Source organism: Octopus sinensis, linkage group LG29, assembly GCF_006345805.1.
Source record: "Octopus sinensis linkage group LG29, ASM634580v1, whole genome shotgun sequence".
NCBI lineage: Eukaryota > Metazoa > Mollusca > Cephalopoda > Octopoda > Octopodidae > Octopus > Octopus sinensis.
This window is the reverse complement of record NC_043025.1, coordinates 2,781,036-2,806,187: the sequence shown is the minus strand read 5'-3', so window position 1 is coordinate 2,806,187 and position 25,152 is coordinate 2,781,036. Positions and strand designations below refer to the sequence as shown.

General features: G+C 35.5%; 1 protein-coding gene across 2 annotated transcripts in view; it reads right to left on the bottom strand.

The window, feature by feature from the left end:
* LOC115225979 (adhesion G-protein coupled receptor G6-like) overlaps nucleotides 1-25,152 on the bottom strand; it is a 65,566-nt gene that overhangs the window by 11,663 nt on the left and 28,751 nt on the right. The window contains exons 6-19 of one of the 2 annotated variants that reach the window (XM_036514914.1): nucleotides 23,762-23,853; nucleotides 21,878-22,061; nucleotides 19,997-20,079; nucleotides 16,460-16,512; nucleotides 13,889-14,046; nucleotides 12,720-12,834; nucleotides 11,158-11,327; nucleotides 9,587-9,818; nucleotides 9,071-9,242; nucleotides 7,171-7,329; nucleotides 3,862-3,990; nucleotides 3,318-3,464; nucleotides 2,387-2,502; nucleotides 279-399 (exon numbers count right to left, since the gene is read on the bottom strand). In XM_036514914.1, the coding sequence (XP_036370807.1) occupies nucleotides 279-399; nucleotides 2,387-2,502; nucleotides 3,318-3,464; nucleotides 3,862-3,990; nucleotides 7,171-7,329; nucleotides 9,071-9,242; nucleotides 9,587-9,818; nucleotides 11,158-11,327; nucleotides 12,720-12,834; nucleotides 13,889-14,046; nucleotides 16,460-16,512; nucleotides 19,997-20,079; nucleotides 21,878-22,061; nucleotides 23,762-23,853 (1,931 nt within the window). Of the gene's footprint in view, nucleotides 1-278; nucleotides 400-2,386; nucleotides 2,503-3,314; nucleotides 3,465-3,861; nucleotides 3,991-7,170; nucleotides 7,330-9,070; nucleotides 9,243-9,586; nucleotides 9,819-11,157; nucleotides 11,328-12,719; nucleotides 12,835-13,888; nucleotides 14,047-16,459; nucleotides 16,513-19,996; nucleotides 20,080-21,877; nucleotides 22,062-23,761; nucleotides 23,854-25,152 lie in introns of both variants that reach the window. The other variant, XM_029796952.2, reaches the window with a different exon arrangement.

The window sequence follows — 25,152 nt, the reverse complement described above, 5'->3', positions numbered from 1 at the left end:
TCCAGCTCGCCGCCTTAATAATAATAATATTAATAATAATAATAATAATAATAATAATAATAATAATAATAATAATAATAATAATAATAATAATAATAATAATAATAATAATATTGGGGTAAATAGAAGACTGCAAATTCTTTGAAACTGGAAAAAATGTTGGAAAGAGCTGTAACATAGGTTAATAGATGTTAAAATGCATTTGAAGTAATAGACTGTTGTTCATAACACTTAATAAAAGACAAAATATATAATGGCTGCGAAGTCTTTTCGCTTACCTTACAACCAGCCATTGTTTGTACGTATGATTGCATCCCGACAAGGAAGATAAAATTAGTGACAGCCAAAGAAGAGCACAGGCTTACTAAAACCTTTGAACTCATTAAATCCCATGGATTTCTGAAATAATAAAAAAGCAAATAGTATTTCATTTATTGAAACAAACTCTAAAAAAATCACTCAAAGCATAAATAATAAACTACAACTGTGTGTATTGGTGGCTGGCACAGTTAGAAAATAAAGGATATCTTATAATCAATAAATATTTTATCTGTATAGTCAGGCTATAATTTAGCAGCTCTGCGTCGGCAAGACTTAAAGAATATAGAAATTGTATAAGGGGTACAGAAAACTTGCCACGAGGAGTGGAATATCCAACCTTTCAGATTTCATTATATTATTCCCTACAATTGTTTCGACGCAAACTATTTCTCCAAGAATACAGGTATTTGATTATGCAACTGTTTATTTGCATAATAAGATATATTTGTGTTTCCTCGGGCGATATAAGAGTGTTGTCTCCGTTACTTTTAAATCGTTGACTTCAAGGCCATCTCCTCTTTTGTCGTGGTTTGAATTTAGCGGCTGAAAAACCCATGATGTTTGCCGTGGGGGAGTGTTTGTCGGTCTGTTATTAATGATAGTATATGGTACAATGTGGCACTTTAGTGAGATTGGTCCTCAACTTAGTCGTATTTCAGATTTGTTCATCATGGACGGCTACACATGTGGATTTCTTAATCTGACATTTAGTATTCATTTGTCACACATACACACATTCTCACACACATCCCTATCTGGGTATGTACATATACCCCCAAATGAGCGAGAGTATATTATTTCTTTTTTCTTCTTTTTTCCGTCTTTCTTCCTCTCATTTTCTTTTCCTGTTTTAAATTTGACCGATCTTCTCTTTCTAATTATACACATCTCTCCTCCCTCCAAGGGGCTAAACACAGAGAAGACAAACAAGGACAGATACACGGATTAAGTCGATTACATCGATCCCAGTGCGTAACTGGTACTTAATTTATCGACTCCGAAAGGATGAAAGGCAAAGTCGACCTCGGCTGAATTTGAACTCTGAACGTAAGGGCAGACGAAATACGGCTACGCATTTCGCCCGGCGTGCTAACGATTCTGCCAGCTCGCTGCCTTCATTCACACCACAAAACCCTTTCCAATGAACAACTCTGATACTTTTTAATAAAATTTTCATCAAATAAATTTCAGATGACGTCGATTGCGATTATATTGGAAATCGTTTTCATGATGTTCAATACAATTATGTTCGAAAAATAATTTTTGAGGCCTATTCCACCTTTTTCCTTCTGGAATTTATTAAATGTGTATGTTTTTCAAAAAAGGAAATTTTTCAGAGATTCTGGCTTAATTCAAAATAAAAAATAAAATTATGAGATGTGAATTTGTTGAAACGGCCATTTGTTATGCTACAGACTCTGGATACATGCTCTTTCTAGCATACTAAATGACCACATAGGGGGTGAGCCACTTTTGTGTTTTGTTTAAAAGAGAGGGATTAATGTGGGTAAGTTTAGTCTACATAATACCAGATATCTTCATGAAATCTAATATTGTCTCGGCGAGCGATTGGTGTTACTCTGAGTTTGTTTACTGAGCGAGTAAGAAGGGTTAGAAGAATAAAGAGTACAAAGGAAAATTAGTCAGAATATACGAGAAAGATTGCACAAATTGCGAATCAAGCGCGTGAACATGATTTTATAATTGGTGGAGTGGTGGTAGAAGAAGAAGAAGAAGAAGAAGAAGAAGAGACGGAGTCACTTCTGCCACTACTCTTTTCCTCTACTTTTTCTGAATTGCAAAGCTATAAATTAATTCTACTTGAACACTCGAGATAGATTATTCCGCCCCACTCCTTTATCTCGTGTCATCATTACAGTGTGTCACTTAAAAATTCTACTCTATAATATTTATCGAGTTACTCTTCATCAAAGTGACAATATTCTGGAACTCTTTCCTCGACCTGCATCGATCTGATCAGCCTGTGAAAACCCCACGAACTGACAGATGTTGTTTCTCTGTATTTGAACAGTTTATAAAAGAAAATAGAAATTGAAATACTTACCTGAAACAAACATGAATTATTATTGTAAGAATGAGAAAGGCAAGTGATATTCCAGAGCCAATGTTAGATGTGATAGAAAAGGCATTTTCTGTCTCGCCTTCATTCTGGTAGATATCCTACAAGAGAAACAAACAAGAGTTTAGCTCTTCCTTCACCTCCTCTCTTATATGTTAGTTAACACTCATGTAACGAGTGTGTATAAGACTGGTGTAGATGAGAACTATTGTATGCTGCATTGATAATGTCCCAGGCAACGCCGACACTAACAGAAACAGCATCAATGTCCTGACTATTTAATCTTATTTACTTATGGACTAATCAACGACTTTGTGTTGTCAGGTGATGCCGGAACTGGTGTAGAGGGAACTAGCATGTTCATTTACTTCGGCATTTCCTTTAGGCTGAAATATTTACCATAGAGAGGGGAATGCTTTATTGTTGTAAATAGGAGGAGAGGTGCTTTTTAACTGACAGATATCTGGTTACATGTGTATTATTGACATGAAAGTCTCAGGTGAACAAAGACCATGCAGAGGAGGAGAGAACTTGTAACAGAATCGTGAAGAGACCAAACGTTTAACATCTGAATAGCAAGAATGTCTCAACACAACTGAAGACGTTTAATTCAAGAGAGATGATTCTGATGATCCCTATCCCCTTCGCATCAACACTGGAGGAATTCCTATGCATTACATTGAGAATGGTAGTTTCGTACATCTTAAAGGAACCATCCAGAGTATAAACTATTAAGAACAGCAATGACAACAACAACAACAACAACAGTGACCCTTTACAATGATACTCTTTACCAAGATACTCTGCATTACAAAGTGTTGTGGATATGTTATGCAACTCTTTAAAAATCAGTAATGTAGACATACAACTGCCAAATTACTGGTAATTAATATTTTGTCAAAATATTACCAACCGCTAGTAAGGCAAAACTTGTAAGATAGTCACAGGAACAAACCACTTCCTTTCCAGGTTCATGTCTGGATATATGACAGCCTATTGGGGACCAATGCGGATTCAGTCCTGGGCTTTCATCCCAGTAAACACATTGTAGGTTGCGGGCATTCTGAAACGAATTAAATTATTATAAATTAATCAGATTACTTTGTAATTAGAATATATGTAAATATAATGTGTGACTCGTTTGACTAACAAAACACCAAACAGACTATGGTCGTCAATGTTTGGTTGGTATTGACATTGTGAACTCCATAGCAATTGCTTTTGCGTAGTTTAATTGACCGTTTAATCTTGTTTTTGTAAATCTATCTTTTCTCATAATTTACACAGAATCGTCATAATAGGGGAAGAAAAGACATTGAATGGAGTAGCTCTAGAAAGATCTAATGAAATCTAAAATGACGTTGTAAAGAGATGGGATGTGTTTCATCAAGGGTCTACTGGGTCTGGGATGGCATGAACATAAACAGCAACAGCATCAATAATAAATAGACAATTATTACCTGATGTATTAAATTGAATGATATATTCACCGGTTCATTAAGGTTGCCCATTGGAATGTCAGGAACACTGGCAGCAAGAACGTGGCTGTTGATTCTAGCATTCTGCTTGGTACTAGAGTTTTGTGTTAGCTGTAAAGTGAATTCATTACATAAACTAATTTATTCAATGGAATACATTGCTAAAGCATGAAACGATCAAACGTTAGGATTGTTGTAATTAGACTTCGTTACTTTAGCCAAAAGCACAACTTCATAAAATATATTGTGGTTTCAAAAGTTGGCAGAAGGCGTGCTAACGTTTCTGGCAGCTCGCCGCCTTGAAAGCCTGACAATAATACAACAAATATTACAAAAATATTCTATACCCATTCATATATGACGGTTGTACGCGTTGTAAGGGACGGGGGAATTGTTTTACATCGGAATTGGTTACATTAGGGGCCGCCAGTATTTCAGAAACTCTCTTGGAAATTAAGGAATCCTGCGCTCAACCTCACTTCTCAGCACCTTGAGTAAATAGATTTCTCACACAGACTCCGATTAATAAATTGTTCTGAAATCTGTTTGTGAGTGTAGATGGTGTGTGTGTGTGTGTGTGTGCGTGTGCGTGTATGTATGAGACGACATTCGACAAAATTTGCTTCAACACACAATTTCTTGCAAACCAAATACAAAAACTATATATATATATATATATATATATATATATATATATATATATATATATATATATATATATATATATATATATCTATATATATATATATATATATATATATTTATAATAGGATTAGCTCGTATACGAGTAGGTATATATTTGTAAAAAATATATATATATATATAGGAATAAAAAATGGAGTTAACGCAGGTGTAAACAAATATTTTTACTTTCGACACATGTTTCGAAAATTCCACTAATACTATTCAAAAGAATAAATGGTATAAACAATGCAATCTTCTCTTCGGGAAAGTGAAAAAAACGAAACTCGTCAATACGACATTTTAGCAAAAAATGATGGATTTGTATAGCGATTGACAGAACGCTATTAATATTGTTTAAAAAAACGTTATATGATATAACGTCATAAGTAGCTAACAGAAAGAGTAGGGATATTAATATTCAACGTAAACACGAAGTTTCTACCTTTATAAACAAGGAGTTACAACATCTTTACTTGTGAGATTTTTGCTGCCCTGATAACTATTTATTTATTTTTCCGTGTTAATTGTTAACAAGGTAAAAATACACTCATCTATTTATATCTGTGTGCAGCCCTGTGTGGCTAATAAAGAAACATATATATATATATATATATATATATGGTGCTTTGGCAAAATCAGAAATTTTACATGAAAGGAGAAGAAAATACGAAATCTTTTACAAAGATAAAAGTGACCCCGAGACATCTCCAGAACCTGGCGCAGGCGTTTTTCAGGGGGTTCTGGAAATGTTTATGAAAATCTCCTTGATCCTGACCACTAGATCAGCCTTGCTATTACAGGTAGACAAATCGGTGTCGTTCCTAACGCGCCTCTCATTTATTAATCCATGCGATGGCAATTAGGGTGATTAGGAGGTCAGAAATTAGGGTGATTAGGAATTGTAGAAATTTTCCAACAACAGCTTCTGACTCTCTCTGGCAGTATGGCCAGGGGCCATATGCTGCTCTCACACATATGGCCTTTCAGTGGCAACCCTCACCAGTCTTTAGCCTTATGAATTGAGCCAAAGGTCCTGTTCAAATATGTGGAGAGGAATTTCCGGCGTTCGCATGGGCAGATAGAATGCTTAGTGTATCCCTTCTTGCTGGTCGCTTCCTTGCAGTGTCCGTTGCTGCTGTCCATGTCACAGCCTTTACAGTGCTCACAGAGCAATGAGCAGCAGCCATGGTGTCGGACTTTGGATTCTACGGCCTTCATCCAGTTTGCGTTTAAAGTATCCACTCAGAAGGATTTGGTATGCTCGGGTTTATACTATACTGAAAATATATTTGAGAAAATAGGAGTGGCTGGCTTTATGCCAGTTGCTGAAGGTTAAATTATGATGGAGGGACAAGCAGAGGTGTCTGAGAAGAGAGGAGATGCAGGACTACCACGCTCTGTATGTGTGTAGGTATCAGTAAGTGAAAGTAGGATGTAGACGTCGGTAACGAGGTGTCTAGATGCATCATCAAGGTACAAGAAGGTAAGTATATGAGGGTATCCAGGCGGTGGAACACGGGGAAAGAAGCCTGTGGGTAAAGAGAGTGTAAAGACAGGTGGTAAAGATGAGGCAAGAGGTTGAGTGTTTAAGTGATGAACAAAGGTGGTGAGGTTGATAGTTAATGTCATCAGAATGGAGTGTTGGGGAGATGAGAGAGAGAGAGAGAGAGAGAGAGAGAGAGAGAAGTGGATCAAGATGGTGGAAGTGATGGTGGTGGCACGAGAGTCATTGAGAATCGATTTGATAAATGGAAACTGAATGAAAACTGTCATGTACACACACACAGACATACAGATACAGACGCACACACACACACATACACGCACATACTCATGCATGTATTATTTCTATGTTTGTAAATGTATATGTGTTTTTGCTTGACCCCACCAGCGTTTGACAGCCTGTGTTAGTTTGTTTACATTCCCGTGACCTAGCATTTCGGCAAAATATTTTGCTAGAATAAGTATCACGCTTCAAAAATGTTAGTACCGCGGTCGATTCGTTTAACTAAACCATTCAACGCAGTGCTCCAGCATGGCCGCAGTCCAGTGACAAAAACAAGAAAAAGATGCATCACCGTCATACAAGCGGGGTTCTTTTTTTCTTCTTGAAAACCTGTTCTGTCATGAGAAAAGATTGCCTTGTTTAAAACAGGTGAGATTTGGTGTCAGGGGACGGCATCTGGTTGTAGTAAATCTGGTTCAATGAATTCTGTCTGACCCATGCAAGCATGGGAAATTGTTCCTTAAAATAATGATGATATACATGTCTGGAGTATTCCTCACTCGGTAGCGGACCAAGGAAGCTGGAACACCGGTGTCTGATGATTCACTGATGGTATTTCTGTGTTTTTAATTCACTAAGTTCCTTAAGAGAAGTCTACCCGAAACAAAACTCTAAACAAGTGCCCTCCTGATTTTGGATATGCGTAATAAGTGGTTCACACACACACGCACATACTCTGATATAGAAATGTGTACACACACGTAAACATTGGCAGTTATGTTATATTAGTATTGTTTCTATTATTATCAAAAAGAGCCTCAATGTATCCAAACATTCTCCTGTCAACAAGAAGATGCAAAATGTCCGTTTTTGTTCCATACCCTATATAGCTTATCGTCCCGCATGGAGAAAAAAGTTATCCGCGAAACGGATGACCTTTCTTCGTCTTTCAGATGTTTTAATAAACTCCTTGGTAATGAAATAGATGCCATTAGCTTCGCATCTGCTTCTTGTTGGTCGGGATTTGGTGAGGGGTTTATCTGGTGGAGAAAAAGAAAGATAAATTGAAATCAATAAAGAATAAATAACACTACTACAGTTGCTACTGCTACTATTATTGTAACCTCTTCTTTCACAACCACTACACGACTACAACATTGCAAGTAACATAATATCTAAAACTACCAGTATCATACACTGCCATTATCTCATACACAAGCAACCATTGGGGTTTCTACGTCGGTCAACTAATTATCGGTCTTTTCAATAATTTTCTACTTTGTCTCAATCACCATCTCGTTCTCAGGATCGCAGTGACATGAAACAGAAGTATTCTGTACAAAACTCTGTTTATCTCATTCTTTTCATCCAATGACATAATTTTCTATTCATTCCTGAAACGTTTTGTACCAAGCACACATAGATACAACCAAATACATACGTACAATCCCTTAGCTACACAGAATTACACATAATGATGTATATAGCTGAAATAAGCACAAACTTTTTATACTTATTTGATGAAGCAAATAATCAAAAAAATAATGCAATCATTAGTATTAATGTAAGTTCTAATTATCTTGTTATGTTGCTCATCTATTTAATCTGGGATGATATATACATATACATACATATATATATGTATATATATATATATATATATATATATATATAAAAATAATAAATATAAATATATATATATATATATATATATATATATATATATATATATATATATATATATAGTTATATATAAGTAACAGGACGTCGAGTAGTAGTGCAGTATGCCCGTTTCAGGTAGCTCCATTTACTTGAGTAATGCAATCCGTAAATTAGGTACTTAAGTTCAATTTAAATACAGCGCTATCTTCAGCTGCAAGAAATATGGATTTTTAACAGACAAGATATATTAATAATATTTTTTCGTAAATATTTTATCATAGTTAGAGGATGAAAGAGTTTCACATTGCCACTATTGCAGCAAGAATATCTCAGAGAAGAACAAAGTGTGAAATTTATGACCAGCAGCCCGCTATGAGCTGTCAACTCACATTGCTCTTTATTCTCAATAAACGCAGTCTTGTAGTCTTAAATGTTTTGTTGATGATAAGAATATAGATTAATTGGAAATGAATTACAAGCCTATGACCACCACCTGTTCCATGTCACTCCAAAATTGTAGTTTTAGAGTCGTACTGCACAGCTACTTAACATCCTGTTGCTTATTTTGATTTTATTCACCTCACTTCGAGCTGTGCGGATAATACTGAACTGACATGGTGCTTCAACTTAAGCACCCAATTCAACTGAATTTTAATTACTTCTTATATATATATATATATATATATATATATATATTATACAGATGGTGGTGGCTGAAAAGTCCTTGGCTTTGAGTAAAAGAGAATACAGGACATGATTCTATTCGACATATTCCCCTATCAAATTCACGCACTTATTGCTGTGGGTCTATTTTTTCAAACCTTGTAAAAGTACCCGGAAGGCTGGGCTTCCAACCAGGCCTTTCGCGATTCCCTACAACCAAGGAAATTTTTCGCACCTCCTCGTAGACAGTTATATCGATCGATCGATAGATAGATGGATAGATTAATAGACGTCTTGTCTTTTGCATGTGAACTTTAAGCCGTATCACATAATATAAGTGCAATAACTATTTTATATGACAATACAGTTAATTATATTCCATTCTAATGTATTTTACCAATTTGGGTGTTTAGAACAAACGGTTAACAAGAGAGTAATCATGAGAACTTTTGGTACCATTGCTTTTTCTTTTGCATCATTAGTTCCATAGGAAACACCATAGAAAAGACCATCGAATGTGTCCGGATTCACTTTGGAAACACCAATACCAAGATTAGAATATAAAACTGTGACTTGCTGCTCCTCCAGTGGAATCTTTTCTGGGATTTCTTGTATAAGATCCATCAATCTGTGAGAAAATCAAGAAAACGACTTTCCATTAACAATGTGTTTCGAATACGTAATTAGCTTTAGGTGTAATTACACTAATTATTTTGATTAACAAATGTTTGTATGCTACTGTTGCTTCTTTTATTTCTGTTGTTGTTATGTTAGCGTTGGTGCAACAGCTTTTATTATTTATGCAGCTGCGAATATGTTCCTTGCAGCAATTTCCATTGTTTCTTCTTTTTCTTTTACTACTACTACTACTACTACTACTACTACTACTACTACTACTACTACTACTACTACTACTACTACTACTACTACTACTACTACTACTACTACTATCAAAAGTGATTTGTATATTACCTGTTGGCACTTCTCTTCTCTTCTTCTGCCCCAGCCAAAACCTCCTCTGGTATGTTTATCAAATTGTTGATACAACGGAGTACATTGCTCACTGTTATATTTGCGTAGACTTTCGATATCAGCGGCACCATTTTCTCAAGAATTTCTACAGTCAAGACAATATGTTCTTCTTTGAAATACACTGACTTTTGCGATATATCTAAGATCTCTTTCGAAATATTGTTGATATTTCCTGTAATGGAAAATATATGAAATTTAAGAGAATTACAGTCGCTTCAATTTCAGATATTAGATGCAAATTAAGTGTCATATAACAATTAATGAATCATCGGAATTTAATTAACAACTCGGCCTCCAAATAGCACAAATATTGCTAAATGCGTTCAGTTTATCAGTTGTATACTCATTGTTATACATCCTTAGTATCTCCTGCTCTGTAGCATAAACTGGAACACTGGAGGAGCTACGCAGTACTATGGGGCCCTTTATAATAGTTGAGTAACACAGACATTTGGTGATGGTAGTGATTGTGGGGGCTGTATATGATGTCACTGACAACCAAAGAGATGTGACACACCAGCCATCATAAACAGTCATTATTACCTACGAAATGACCAGCAGTTACGATGAAGGGGCTAAGGTGATTTCATTGACCCCAGGTGCTCAGCTAGCTTTTATCTTATCGACACAAAAAGGATGAATGGTAAAGTCAACCTTGTCGGAATTTTAACTCAGAATATAAAGACAGCTGAAATACCTATTTTTTTACTACCCACAACGGACTAAACACAGGAGGGACAAACAAGGACAGACAAACGGATTAAGTCGATTATATCGAACACAGTGCGTAATTGGTACTTTTTAAATCGACCCCGAAAGGATGAAAGGCAAAGTCGACCTCGGCGGAATTTGAACTCAGAACGTAGCGGCAGCTGAAATACCGCCAAGCATTTCGCCCGGCGTGCTAAAGATCCTACCAGCTCACCGCATAATTTAAGAATTAATATTGCTAAGTTTTCATAAAGGCCTAATGAGAAATTGAAATAATCACATACTGCATACACATGAAAAATCTCTTCCATTTCAGAGTGCCATAATAACATTTGAGAGACATAAATTGCTCATATTCTGTGACAAACAGCTATGTAAACTGCTTCATTGAAGATTAGAATATTCCATACCCACGAATTCAACGTAATGTATACGAAGATATATGTAGTTTTTCTGCTCCTCTAACTACTCAGCCTCTCTGCAGAAAGTTAAGGAAGATATAGTTTTAGCGCAATAATGATATAAAAAATCAACTCATCTAAGTTATGAATTCTGTCATAACCTTTCCATAAGTGAGTCAAATGATTTGCTGTTGGACGAGATGGATACATTGCTTTAGAAGTCAAAAGGGAGGATACGGTACATTACATTTTGGTTGTTCATCTTAATTACGAATACCCACCGCCCCCACAGAATGGAGGTAGTGAAATAGACAGAAACAACTCACAAACATATACCTCTTCTGCTATTTTGCTACTTCTTCTAGTTTAAAAGTCCTTCAAAAACACTTTCTCGCTTACCTTTATCAATATTTTTTCTTGCGATGTCCTTCAGTCGTCGAGTGATCCACTCTGTATTGTAACATTGAGACATGTCTGGTTCTTTCCAGATACCATTATACGGTGAACACTTTTGTGATGACATGTTTTGACTTGATGCCATTTCTGGATGCCCCACTGTTCTGGAAGAACTGAAAAAATAAATGTTAAATATTGTCAGTCGAGTTTATTCATTCTTAGGAGAATTTCATCAGTCTCAGAGGAATATAAGAAACCTTCGATCTGGTCGGGATTTGAACTCATAATTTAGTGAAAGAAGGATAAATGGTGTAATGCATTTAGGGAATAAATCTATTATTTACACCTGATCCCTATCCTCAAAACTAATGTCAAATATTTTCTAACTAGAGTTCAGATATAAACACAATATTCCTGCCTCTGCTTGTATTTACACTAATTTGTTGCTTTTATGATTATTCAATACAAGATTAGTTGGAACGGTGTAGGTGATGCAATATTAAAGAACCGGGATGTTAGTTCAAGTTGAGTGGGGAAATTACTTGTTCATATTTCGTCATCAGTAGCGACAACAATGGATTTACGTATATTTTCCTACATATGCTCAGATTTGAGTAATTCCACCTGTTGGGTTTGTCTTAAAACTAATAAAGCTCAGCCTCTGGGAGGGACGATTTAGATGCTTAACCTGTGGAATGACGTGGTAGAAATGAAAGAAGAGAGACAGTGTTACATAGTCTGTGACGAGTGAAATCCCAGGATGACCATCATGTACTAGCAAGATATATAGCTCTACAGTAATCATAAAATGGAATAAATAATATTAGCCTGAAACCAACAGAATCACCGATAGATTCTATTGGCTGTATCTAGGTATGTGCTTTCTTTTCTACAATTATTTTGTGAAATTTTTAGAAGAATCTTTAAATCTTTGTATAATACTGATTTCAAATTTTGGCATAAGGCCAGATATTTTGGGCGGGGGTAGTTCGATTACATAGACCCCAGCGTACTTATTTTATCGATCCCGAAAGGGTAACAGACAAAGTCGACCCTGGTGGCATTTGATCTCAGAATGTAAAGTCGGAAAAAATGCTGCTAAGCATTTTGTCCGGCGTGGTGACGATTCCGCCAGCTCAGCACCATAAAGCCTTGTCTAATATTGGTTTCAAATTTTGGCACAAGGCCAGCAATTTCAGGGGAAGGGATAAGTCGTTTACACCAACCCCAGTGCTCAATTGGTATTTATTTCATCGACCCGAAAAAATTAAAGGCAAAGTCGACTTTAGCGGAATTTGAACTCAGAACATAAAAACGAATGAAATGAAAGCTTTGTATAATATTGGCAACAAAGCAAATCTAGGTATTTAGGACAAGGCTAAATTATATCAAATAATGTATAAAATGTAAAAAATGTTGTGACAAGAGATTGCAACCGATGGACGTTTAATTCAATCCTGTTAATCTATAAAGCTGTTATTTGCTCTACTAAGTAAGATTCTCTCACAATAGGATGGCGTTGAAAACTTCAAAATTTGCGTTGAAATAAATTAATACAAACGAACCAGTATCTTGTTGCTACATATGCATGACATGGGATTTCTGCAGTAGTTCCTATTTTTGTCATTGGCCAGGAGAAAGTTCCATTGTTAGTTGATGTTGTGTTTTCATCACAAACCACTGAGCAAGAAACAAAACATGGATATGAGAGAAGTCAGTAGTAGTAGCAGCAGTAGTTGATGCTGTAAGTAAGTGGTTGGGACCTGATTTGAGGACAAAAGTTAATGAAGTGTTAGAAACACATACGGAGAACAAGATACTCTTACGCTATCAAAAGTATTCAAAATATGTTAGATCGGACATTTTCGAAATATTATGCTCCTCTATTAAACAATTAACTCGAAAGTGGTTCACCATGAACTTTCGTGATATTTCAGGACATAAATATTTACTTCTATACTGAGATATGTACAAAATATGGGTGAGTATGGCAGAAATATATAAGCAATCATTGAAAAAGGTACATACTGATAAAAGAAAGTTGAGATGAGTTTGATTTTCTGGATAAGAAATGCATATTTTGGAGAAACTTTGAACTCATCTTTTTTTGAGAATGTAACTAAGAATCAAAAGTCTTGGTCAATACCACCAGAAATAACAATTTGTAAAGAATATTATATTTACATATGACCCACGAAGCTGATACCGATTTGCATCGCAACTCACAATTCAATTGTCAACATACTGCACTTCTATTATCTTCCTTTTCACCACATTACCAGGAATCCTTCAGAAAGCACCAAGGACAATAAGCAAGGACAGAAAGCACCGAGGCCTCAGGGATGTGAAAGACAGTGGTTGAGAGAAAGGCAGCGAAGTTAAACGTATTGATGGTGATGGCGTCAGAAGTCTGGATGGCGTGTGTATGGCAGACGTGGTGGCGATGCTGGTGGTACTGTTGTTTATCATGCAACATGGCAATAAGTTCCAAGTCGACAAATTGTATCATTGCTTTGATGAAAATTGTTCATTGCTTGAAAAATATTGTTTAAGTTTAATAAAATTTATTATGTGCTTGTATGTATGTGTGTATGCGCGCATGCGTGTGCATGTCGTATGAAATCACTTGCTGTGGTTGACAATGACGACAACGCCGAAAACGATGGTAAACGGTGAAGATTAAAGTAGTTATGAGGATAATGGTGATAAAAACAATAAGAAACCCGATACTTACTTTCATCAATCAATTTCATGTGACCTTGCTGAACTTCTATGTCATTCAAGGCCTGGGATTGGGTGAAAACGCGAGAGATATTGCGCCGCAGTTGATCTTTAGATATTTTGTTAAGTACACTACAGTACATAGTATATATTATTTTAGTGTTGACTAATCTGTAATAAAATATATGCAGTTAGATTGATAAATAAATAGATAGATAGAGAAAGAGAGAGAGAGAGATACATAGATAGATAGGTAATAGATAGGTAGATAGAATAAGCGTAAACAACAGGTACCGTAGCTTTTGTAAGGCATGGCAATCTAATTGGTTTTAAAGATAATTACATCCTAATACCAGAAATCTAAATTACACCTTTTGAATAAAACTGACCATCGACTGACCAGACAAACTTCTATTTATCGAAAATGGATTCCAATATATCAACAGTGATGCGTGAAAAGCATAATTTCTTTACTTTAGTATGGCTCTTATTATATATTTGTTAATTACAGGTGTCAATAATGCCAATTACACAACGACGCCAAAACGCAGGCACATTTGACTGTTAGCAGTCAATGAAATCAATACATACATAGAGACCATACAGACGCGCGCGCGCACATACACAGGCGCGTCCACAAACATACAAACACACATGTTAATGATAATTTAGATATGTACATTTATTTAATTATTATTAATTTATAATTATTACATCTGAACGTAAATTTTAAAATATTAGTTAGTCACTTTGGGATCTAGATTGTAAAAATGTTTTAATTTAACTATAAGATTCTAATTATATTCCTAGTCTTATTATATTCTAGTACTATGACATGTAATAATAATAGTAATAATAAGTATTTTATAAAGATAAGTTATACGTTTTTACTTTGGAATTTTTCAATTCTTTTTTTTTCATAAATATTTTCGAAAGAAATCTATAATTTTTATGTAAGTAATACTGGACTAACTTATTTATTGTTTATATGTTTATTGATAGAAAAATATAGATTTTTAATTATTATATTTGTTGATTATAATTTAGATACTTATTTTATATATTTATTATTGTATTATTATTATATGCGAAATAAATCTAAAAGTATCAAGAGTGATTGTTTTGTAAAATAGTATGGTAATTAAATATTAGAGTATAACTAGGTTAAAGATATTCTATAGTATATTAATGTTTTTATTAAGCTAAATTATATCTTCACAGATAAATACATTTTTCTATCTATTTTATTTTTTACCTTAAATATTTAACATAATAGATGTATTGTAGGCAACTGATCCTAATGTTTTAAGTTTCAAATTTAGTTAATGGAGTTTCTTCTATAAGAAAAATCATTTTATTTTTTAATAGATATTGCCTAACTCTATTTGCTTATTTATTTAACTATTATTATTAATCTGAAAAGTGACTATATTTGTAAGTTGAATTGGTTTTCGATTGAATTTAAATTGAATTGTAATTCGAATTTAATTATAGCCATGAAACGCACGTAGTTATTTTACTTATTATATATTGATTACTCATTTTTATACTTTTTGTGATCAAGTTATGTTTTAGATATATATTATATTTATTATTTATGATTTAGTTTATGTCTATCATTGTTTGAATTGCGTAATAGTGCTTTTTTCTCTAATTTATATTACATATATATATTATATATATATATATATTGTGTGTATATATATATATATGTAAGTATATATATATATATATATATATATATATATATATATATATATATATATATATATAATTAATAATATCAGGGTAATAAAACTTTTAGAAATTTTTTAGTACCAGTGGCCTCGCGTGTAAAAAAAGTTGTCAATAGACTATATATTATTCATATAAATACAGTGTACATTTAAACACATAAAATGTATCCGTCACAGGATTCCTTGCACGCTATAAAGAATAGCTAAAATCCAAACCAATCCCTAATAGTGGTTTGGATTTTAGCTGTTTCTTCTAGCATGCAAGGAATCGTATGACTGATACCTCTTATGTGTTTAAATTTTCACTGTATGTATTACATATATGTATGTATATGTGTTAAATTATTATTAGATTTTTCATTCTTTTGCCTACGTTTATTTTATATGTTTATTTTCAACCACTAATATTTATCATCATCCTCAGCAGCAGCAGTTGTAGTAGCAGCAGCAATATCACTATCAGCAAGAAACTATGGCATTACAACCAGCCAGGAACAGTCTCCGCTACATTTGCGGCACCTGCCAGAGGAAGTGTTTGTCCAGGATAGGACTACACAACCACAGCAGGAAATGTATCAGGACATGAAATGTAAAAGCCGGACTAGACTACTTTATGCCCAACTCCATTGTCTCCCGAGACAAAAAGGATGCCAACAATGTATATGTGTATATACACACGTCAATATATATAGCTCTTCCTGTAACTTTAAATGAGTTTGTTAGCCCCGTATCTAATAAAACACTGATAAAACGTAAGCATTTCATTGAATGTATCAGTTCAATACATACGATGAAATGGAATGTGTAAAAACAAAATTGGAAGAAATATGGTAGAAGGTCTTGCTCACCCACAATATTCAACTCTGAATATTGCCGTCACGTGTAATAACTCTTGCTGCATCTGAAAAAGCCAGATATATATAGGAATATGAATGATATAATACTACTACTAGTACTACTACTACTACTACTACTACTACTACTACTACTACTACTACTACTACTAATAATAATAATAACAATAAATGCCCTGATACAGTACCAGGCAGTGGCTCTCATGGCTTCTGATCTGAACCGATTGGAGGTGTTATCGTGTACATTGTTTTGTCTTGGTATAAAAGATGGGCTACGGCAAATATTCTGCTCAATACCACAGATTTGCTTGTCAGTTGTTTGACCTTAACCAGTTGAGCATGTCCCTTAGTGGATGACAATATGTGCATCTCTGATCATGAGCAGAAGTAGTGGGGGAGCATCATAGCCATGTGTTGAGAGGGATTCTTTGGGGTTTGAATAATTCACCTCTGGAAACATAGGTGTTTCATTCAACATCCTTAAACAACCCTTAATCAGGGACCTTTTGAGTGGGATGGTTGTGATGCATGTGCCTGGTGTACCCTTATCAGAAGGGTAGTCATGATGGGTATACTGGGCTTCGTATATTTTACCCCAGTGTCACTTTGATGGCATTCACTGCTCTCTCAATCAATAATAATAATAATGATAATAATAATAATAATAATAATAATAATAATAATAATAATAATAATAATAATAATAATAATAATAATAAGTTATTTAAGTACAAAAACCTAGAAATGGAAGTGACCGAGATGTGCAGTACCAGTAGTGATTGGAGCGTTGGGGCTAATTTAAAAGGGCTTGATAAGCAGCTCAACAAACTCCGTTGCAGTGTTAATGTGGGAGAACTTCAGGAAATAGTGTTGCTAGGTTCGGGACACATTTTACGCCGTGTACTCTCTATGAGATGAGGACCTGCTGTGACCCTAGGGTCAAGGGATGACCCCGGTTCAGCAGATGACAGTGGACCATATTTTGTTTAAAACAATAATAATGTGACAACAAAATAATGAGACCTCGATACTAGGTAAATGGAGGTTTATTTATATATGTAAAATTTATAACAAATAGTATGTTGTCGTTATAGTACTCAGAGTTTCGAATGCCGGAGCGAAGAGCTACGATGCATTCTCGTCGGTTATTAATGGAAATAGATGCTATGAAAACCGTTGAATAAAAGGGTAATTACTCTAATAGGTAGAAAAAAAGAGAACTGAAAAATGATAAAAAATACATTTAACCATATTCTCAAAACACATAGACATAAAACCTATTGCATTCATAGCGTCTACATACGTACACACTCACACAAACATGCATATGTACATGCACATGCACACACAAACATATATGTATATGTATGTACTCATACGTACACACATATCCATACACACACACATGTATGTATGTATATATATATACACACACACACACATATATATATATATATATATATATATATATATATATATATCACGTGATCACGTGACCGACCAGACCATCAGATGTTGTTACACATCACTGGTCACAATGCGTTCGCATTGTTTTAGCCTTCGAATGACGCCACCCCGCTGGCTAAGCGAGCAGGCCAATAAAAGAGAGAGTGAGAGAAAGAATACCGGAGCCTCGTGGAGCTTTAAGGTGTTTTCGCTCAATAAACACTCACAACGCTCGGTATGGGAATCGAAACCGCGATCATACGACCGCGAGTTCGCTGCCCTAACCACTGGGCCATTTCGCCTCCACATATAAATATTGACTTGCAAATAGAAATCTCGATAACTTTGGATATACTGTTACTGTCTTTGAAGGTGGCTAAAGTTTTGTATATATATATATATATATATATATATATATATATATAACAAAACAAAACAAAAAGAGGACATGCACATGGAATGCATTAGATTGACACCTGTTAAAGGTGAAGGGCGGAAAGAGAGTTTTTAACGTTTCGAGCATGGTTCTTCATCAGTAAAGAAAATGGAAAATTAGAAAGAAAAATATAACCAACAACACGTGTGTGATTACATAACTACATATATATGTGAGTGTGTGCGTGTGAGTGTGTGTGTACGTACGTGTTTGTGCGCGCGCGTGAGTGTTTGTGCGAATACAAGACCAGCCAATAATGGAGTTGGATTTTACTGTCAGCCAGAATCGGAAATTATATCACGGAATATATAAATGATGTCGCTCATTGTGTGAACTTCTTTTAAAGACAAAATAGTGGATAGAACAGTCTTTTTATTGACCAGCAAAAATCAGTGAGTTAAAAAATTTTAGTATGTAATAGTTTACTATCAGTAAATGGAGTTGATTGTCTGAATTTCATGAAACCCAAATACAATTAATTCGCATTATTTTACTACGGTCTACTGCATGTTCATGTCTCAGTATATTTATATGTCTGTATAAAAGTCTATATATACTTACATGCATACAAATTATGAACATATGGATTGCATTAGATTGCCGATGTTCAGTCCCCTGCAGAACGAAGGTCTTAGCATATTCTCTACTAACTACGGTCTGTTGTGGAGGCCGTGAATTTGAAATTTAGAACATTCTGGCTTGATGCCTACGTAACAATACTGGCTCAACATAGCTTGGCAGAGGGGTACATTTTGTAATAATCTTACCCATGAGTACTTGAAGCGATTAAATCGACTGCGTTGTTTAACTGGTACTCACTTTATCGACTCTGAAAGAATAAAGGGCAGAATCGGCCGCGCTAGGACTTGAATTCAAAACGGAAAGACGGACGAAATACCGCGAAGCATCATGGCTGGCGTCCTAACGACTCGTCCAGTTCGCCGAAGAATATATAGAATGTAAATAATTAGTTCATACGCATATAAATATATATGAATATATATACGTATACATTTACATAGGCAGTTAACACTAACACACCACACACACACACACACATATATATATATATATATATATATATATATATATGGAGAGAGGGGTAATGAGTGGTAATGGTGTCAATAAAACCCGAAGGTTTCAGGTAATGCTGAGTAAGTGCTATGGACAAACTATAGTTAAGCTCCAGGTTCGGTGATTATGCTAATGAGGAGTCCAACATTGGATTTTTATCTCATTTTGAAAATGTTTACATATATATATATATATATATCAATATATCAATATATATATATATATCAATATATCAATATATATATATATATATATATATATATATATATATATATATATATATAGGTAGTTAACAGTTATCTATATATGTATCCATTTATGTGTTTAAACTGATAAAGGGAAACTTTAAAATAGTTATCATTTAACAAAATCAATATTACTATCTACTAAAAGGTATTGAACTCATTATATATTTGATGTTTTGCATATCTTCTATAAATATGGGTGGGGTGCGTATATGTGTGTGGGGGGTGCGTGTGTGTGTTTCTGTGTGTGTGTGTGTGTGTGTGTGTGTGCATGTACGTGTATGTTTGACTGTGCGGAAAGCAAGAGAAAGAGAACAGATATCTACTCACAGCTCTTGATATGTTCACAGTAGGGATTTTATAGTCGTTGAACTTTTTAAAGGTCAAATGGAATACAAAGGATTTGGTCCAGCCTATGGAAAGATATAGAATATTATCACTGTGTTTATAAACGAGACAGACATAAAACATTCATACATAGATAAAAATACATTTGACGTAATCAGATATACACTTAAAAAACCCCACATATTTTTATTATATACCTAATATATGAAAATACCAAATGTTTTTTTCTTACAACACCGGAAATTGTATCCTAAACAATTTAATCCTAAGTGACACCAATGTTATATTTTTCCCTGAACTTCTTCTAGAAAACCTTATAGTAGAATACATTACGCCACTCATGTTATGTTATATTCCTGTAGCACCGATTTTTAAATGTTTTGTCGAGGTCAGTATCAAAATACAATGAACCTCTACAAGACACAGTGATAGCGGCGCTAAACATCCAAAAATGAAATATATATTATATTGTACAACATTGTGCGCGAATTGCCTGTCAGATCGGGGGAAATAGAAATTAAGGCTGAGACGGACGAATTCATCCTGAAAATGAATAAGTCGTGAGATGAGAAGAAACAAAAAAAATACGTGTCGCTGGACGTAACGCAGTTTGGAACTTGTACTTGATATAGGATAATGTGCTGACGTGTGCACAGAACATCGCGACGCCTGCCTCACTGAAAAATCGAATGTTATAGGAAGGAATTCCACACTGGACATGCAGGAATTTATAGGATGAAGTCACTTATGAGGAGTTATGTTTATTGTCCGAAAATGGATCGAGATTTTGAATGTAAATAAATGGAAAAGAAGGTTGGGAAGACGATGAAATAATCAAACGGATCAGTAAAAGGAAGTACGTGGTGACCAATGTGAAATGGGAACATAAAGGACACAAGAATCAGCTGAAAATAAAGAGATACAAGGAAGGAAGTAGGCAATGAAGTTCTCTACGATATCTTTGATGTGCCAGCTTCACAAGAAATCGTCGCACAAGGAAAAGAAAGCGTACAGAATTGTTGGAGGTGGTCCCAAAAAGAAAAAAATTTTTTAGCTTCCGAGGGAAGTAAATCTTTAAAAGGGAGAGGTGGTGTGAAAAAATTATTCCCCTCTAGCGGAAGACAGTCTCAAATGGGGAGATGTTGTGGTGATTGACATTAACACATCTATGTGATTAAAAGTGTATCTCGTCGAAATCTTAGCTTCAAATTCTGCATTTGGTCTTAGGGTCTGTTTCCATTATTTTGCTTTTATAGTCGTTAGTAGTCAGACGTTAGTCTTGATCTGCAAGAATCAGTCTTTCAGTTTCTAGTCCAAAGCTTTTCGCTCATTGTTGGCTTTTATTTAGACTCTATCAAGCTATGGAGTAAGTTTTCTCTCCATTTCTTCTTCAGCATGTTTTGTAGTTTTGTTTTCGTGTTGTTATTGTCTCTCTGATCATTTCTGCTATGTTGTCATCAGAGGTAAGTGTATCAGTGCAGTTTCTTTCTCTTTTGCATTGTGTTGCCTTCTATGCATGCAGCTACGTTCCCTTTATGTAAATACCAGCCGACTTCCATTTCATTGTGGTTCAGGAAAAACGTGGCATCAAAATATTTCATTAATGTAGGTGCACACGTGGATTATGGACCTAAAACGATTTAAGGACCAATACATGCACACATATGTACATATATATGCGTATGTGAGTCTGTATGCGTGTATGTACGGCCGCATGTGTATACGCACATATATACACACATGCACACACGTATACACACATCAAAATATCTTCCCATGTATCAACTATTATACAATATTCTTATTGACTATCAATTTGCAATAAACCAAGTGGTGTTATATTAAACAATGAAAAACACTTACCAACGAAATCATTCTTGTTACATAAGTTTCCGAAGCAACAGCCAGTACAAGTAGTCCCACTGGGCCATTTATCGCATGCAGCGGTATTGTCTCTCATAGCTTGAACACATTTCCTGTATGTGCTGCAGGACTTTTCAGTCTTCAGTGTAACACCGTTCGTTGATAATGCGAACCGGCATACTGGCTGTAATATGAGATACGAAAATTATATACTACAAACACAATATTTACTAGTACGACTACTGCTAACTACAGCAACATCAACAGCAATAAGAACACTGGGGATGTTTACCATGTAAGAAAGGTTAATCATTGCTTAAGAATTATCCCAAAGCAGCAAATTAAAACGAAACCAAGTCGTCAAAGTGTTGAAAGATAACAGTATAGGAGTGGCTGTGTGGTAAGGCGTAGGAGTGGCTGTGTGGTAAGGCGTAGGAGTGGCTGTGTGGTAAGGCGTAGGAGTGGCTGTGTGGTAAGGCGTAGGAGTGGCTGTGTGGTAAGGCGTAGGAGTGGCTGTGTGGTAAGTTGCTTGCTTACCTCAGTGAGCACGTGCGAATCAGAGTTGTGTTTGATACTGAAGCAGTAAAGACGTGTTTTTGAAGCCGTCTTAAATTGAAGATTTTTGAAACTCAGCTGTAAGGTAAGACTTTTGGGGGGGTCTAGTGGGGGCCTGTTGTCTGCCGCAATTATTTTTTACAAACAAGAAGTCCTCGCTGGATTCTAGTCTACCTGTAGCTGAGTGAATATTTTTTCACTTAACTGTGAAAATTATTGTTTTGGTGGGCGTATCCTGCCGCAAAATTTTGTTTGGGAATAGCGTTTGTCCAGGAATAACTCCGTGAGAATTTTTAGAAAAGATTTCACCAATATTGTTCCTGTCAAGGAGTACCCATGAGAAGAAAATTGGAATGATTTTTCAGCAATTAACTCTTTAACAATTGTGTTAAAATTGTGGCCTGGAGTACCGAGTGGCCTTTGCTGTGTTTTGAACTGTTGCTCTCTCTCTTCATCTATCTTTTATTTAAAGAAAAACTTTCTATTGAACTGTTAATTTTCTCTCCTTCCTTTTTGTTTAGACTTTTTTCTCTTCCTTCTTTTTCCTTGATTATTTTATATTTTAAGAACTGTATTTTTGGGCTTTTTAAAAAAGAACTTGGAACAATGGAAAGTTGGTGGAGTGGGAATTTATAGCACTGAAACGATGGTTAAAAGAACTTGAAAATAAGACGGTGGTTTTGAGGACCTACTCCATTGAAATAATATGAGCCGCACCCATAATTTCCAGGTGCGCTTATTTTACTACTTGCTGTGAGGGAGGATTTAATCCGCTTCTTTTGCTATGGCCACCAGACGAAGTAAAACTGTCATTTGCTTCTTAACTGATTCAATCCGCTCCCTGTAATCTCTGTGAGGTGGTAGGGCCACGCTTGAATCCGACTATCCGATCTAAGTCTAGCGAGCCGAGGTCGTTCTGCAAGGAATCTTGATCCCAAGCTGACTTCTGGCCACATACATTCATGCATCCTACTCTAAGGACAGCCATGATTGTCGGAGAAAGGTTATTCATAAGTTCGTGTGTTCGTTTCCTGGAAAGGGTTAAACGTTGTGCCCTTAAACAAGGCAGTTCATTTCATTTTGTTCCAGTCTATTCAACTGAAAATGGGTCCCAGCCTAGTGATGGTCATCCATTTCTCCCTTCAATCGTCACATCCTTGTTATCTCATTGAGTCATGGATAAGAAGACCGATAGGGTGTTTGTATGTCTACACAGGCACCTAAAACAATTAGCAAAAGCATACTACAAGCTACCTAGTCATACTGTCTTGCGAGTGACGGCTATCGGAATATTTTAATGGACAGGAAGAAAGTAAGATTTCTGTTTACCATTGATCCTGGACACCTGGTTACATCTAAATCATTGCATATCATCTTTGAACATGTTTGACACTGCAAATTCCGTTGAAATAACGAGTAATCTACAGAATATAAGTAAATATCGATATTTTACGAACCAAATAGTGCAATGCATAGCAACAACAAGAAATATTTGCTTTCTGATGTAAAGAAATGTATATGTATTAGAGTTGGAATCAATACATGTTCGCTATATAAACCAAATTATTAACAAAAGCTATAAACCTATTTTTATGTTCATTTGGAAATGTTTAAATTATGTCACAAATTCAACTGAGAAAAGCATGGAATCTACCTGTTGCCCTTTTCTTTTAGCATTCTGACCTCACAAAAACGTGAAAATTGTGGAACAAGTCAAATAAAGGGATGAAATTCGAAAGTGGTAAGTGTTGTTGCAGTGGGAACTCCCTTATAAAACCCGGGAATGTCATTTAAATTATGTTACAATGTTATACACACACATACACTCACATATACACAGCCATGCTCACACGTGCCCTCACACATACACTCTTGCACCCATTATTTCGGTTTGTATTTCTAAATCACTCACTTCTCTCTCCTTCTCCCCCTCCTCCTGTCATCTGCCACTGCTGATTGGCTGCTACCAACTGCAACAATTTACTTCCCATACGCACAAACATGTCCACCCTTTCTGCTGCCTCGATTCGTGTTTACTCTTCTTCCAATAAAAAAACCACTGTTGCTCTTCTCACCTTCTTTCGTCAGTCATTTTCTCTCTCTCTCTCTCTCTCTACTGACTACATTATTTGATCTTCATGAGGTGTGCCATCTCTTTCAGACGTTTTCTATTCCTGGATGTTTTGCCTGCTTCTTGGGATTTTTCTCAGCTAAAAATTCATATTTACGCTCTCCAACGCCATTGACTCTTCATCAATTCACTAAGTTTTCCCTCCTAAAAATATTTAGTACAGACACTCTGTACACACCTATCCATCTACTATATTCTCTGCTAATTATTCCTGGGAGGGTCATGAGGAGATTTGGTGCCTCAGGTACCTTTTGCACAGGGTCCTACCAGAAGCAACTGCTAATACATTTTCAGGTTGAATTCTCAAGCGTGACCATTTGAGACTATAGATATTATCTGGCCATCTCTTCTTGGTCTACCCCTCCCTTTCCTGCGGCTTGGTATCGTTTAAAGAATTGATCTTTTGAATTTTCCGTCTGACATTCTAATCGTCTGCATATATGACCGGAGCTGTAGCGGCTCAATGCGAAAAAGTACCGACTCGATTTGGAGAAATTACATCATCTCCATGGTACGCCCTCTGCCGATTAAAGTTACTCCAGTTTTTTCGGAGAAATCCCATTTCGGCGGCGTCTATTTGCGATCAGAC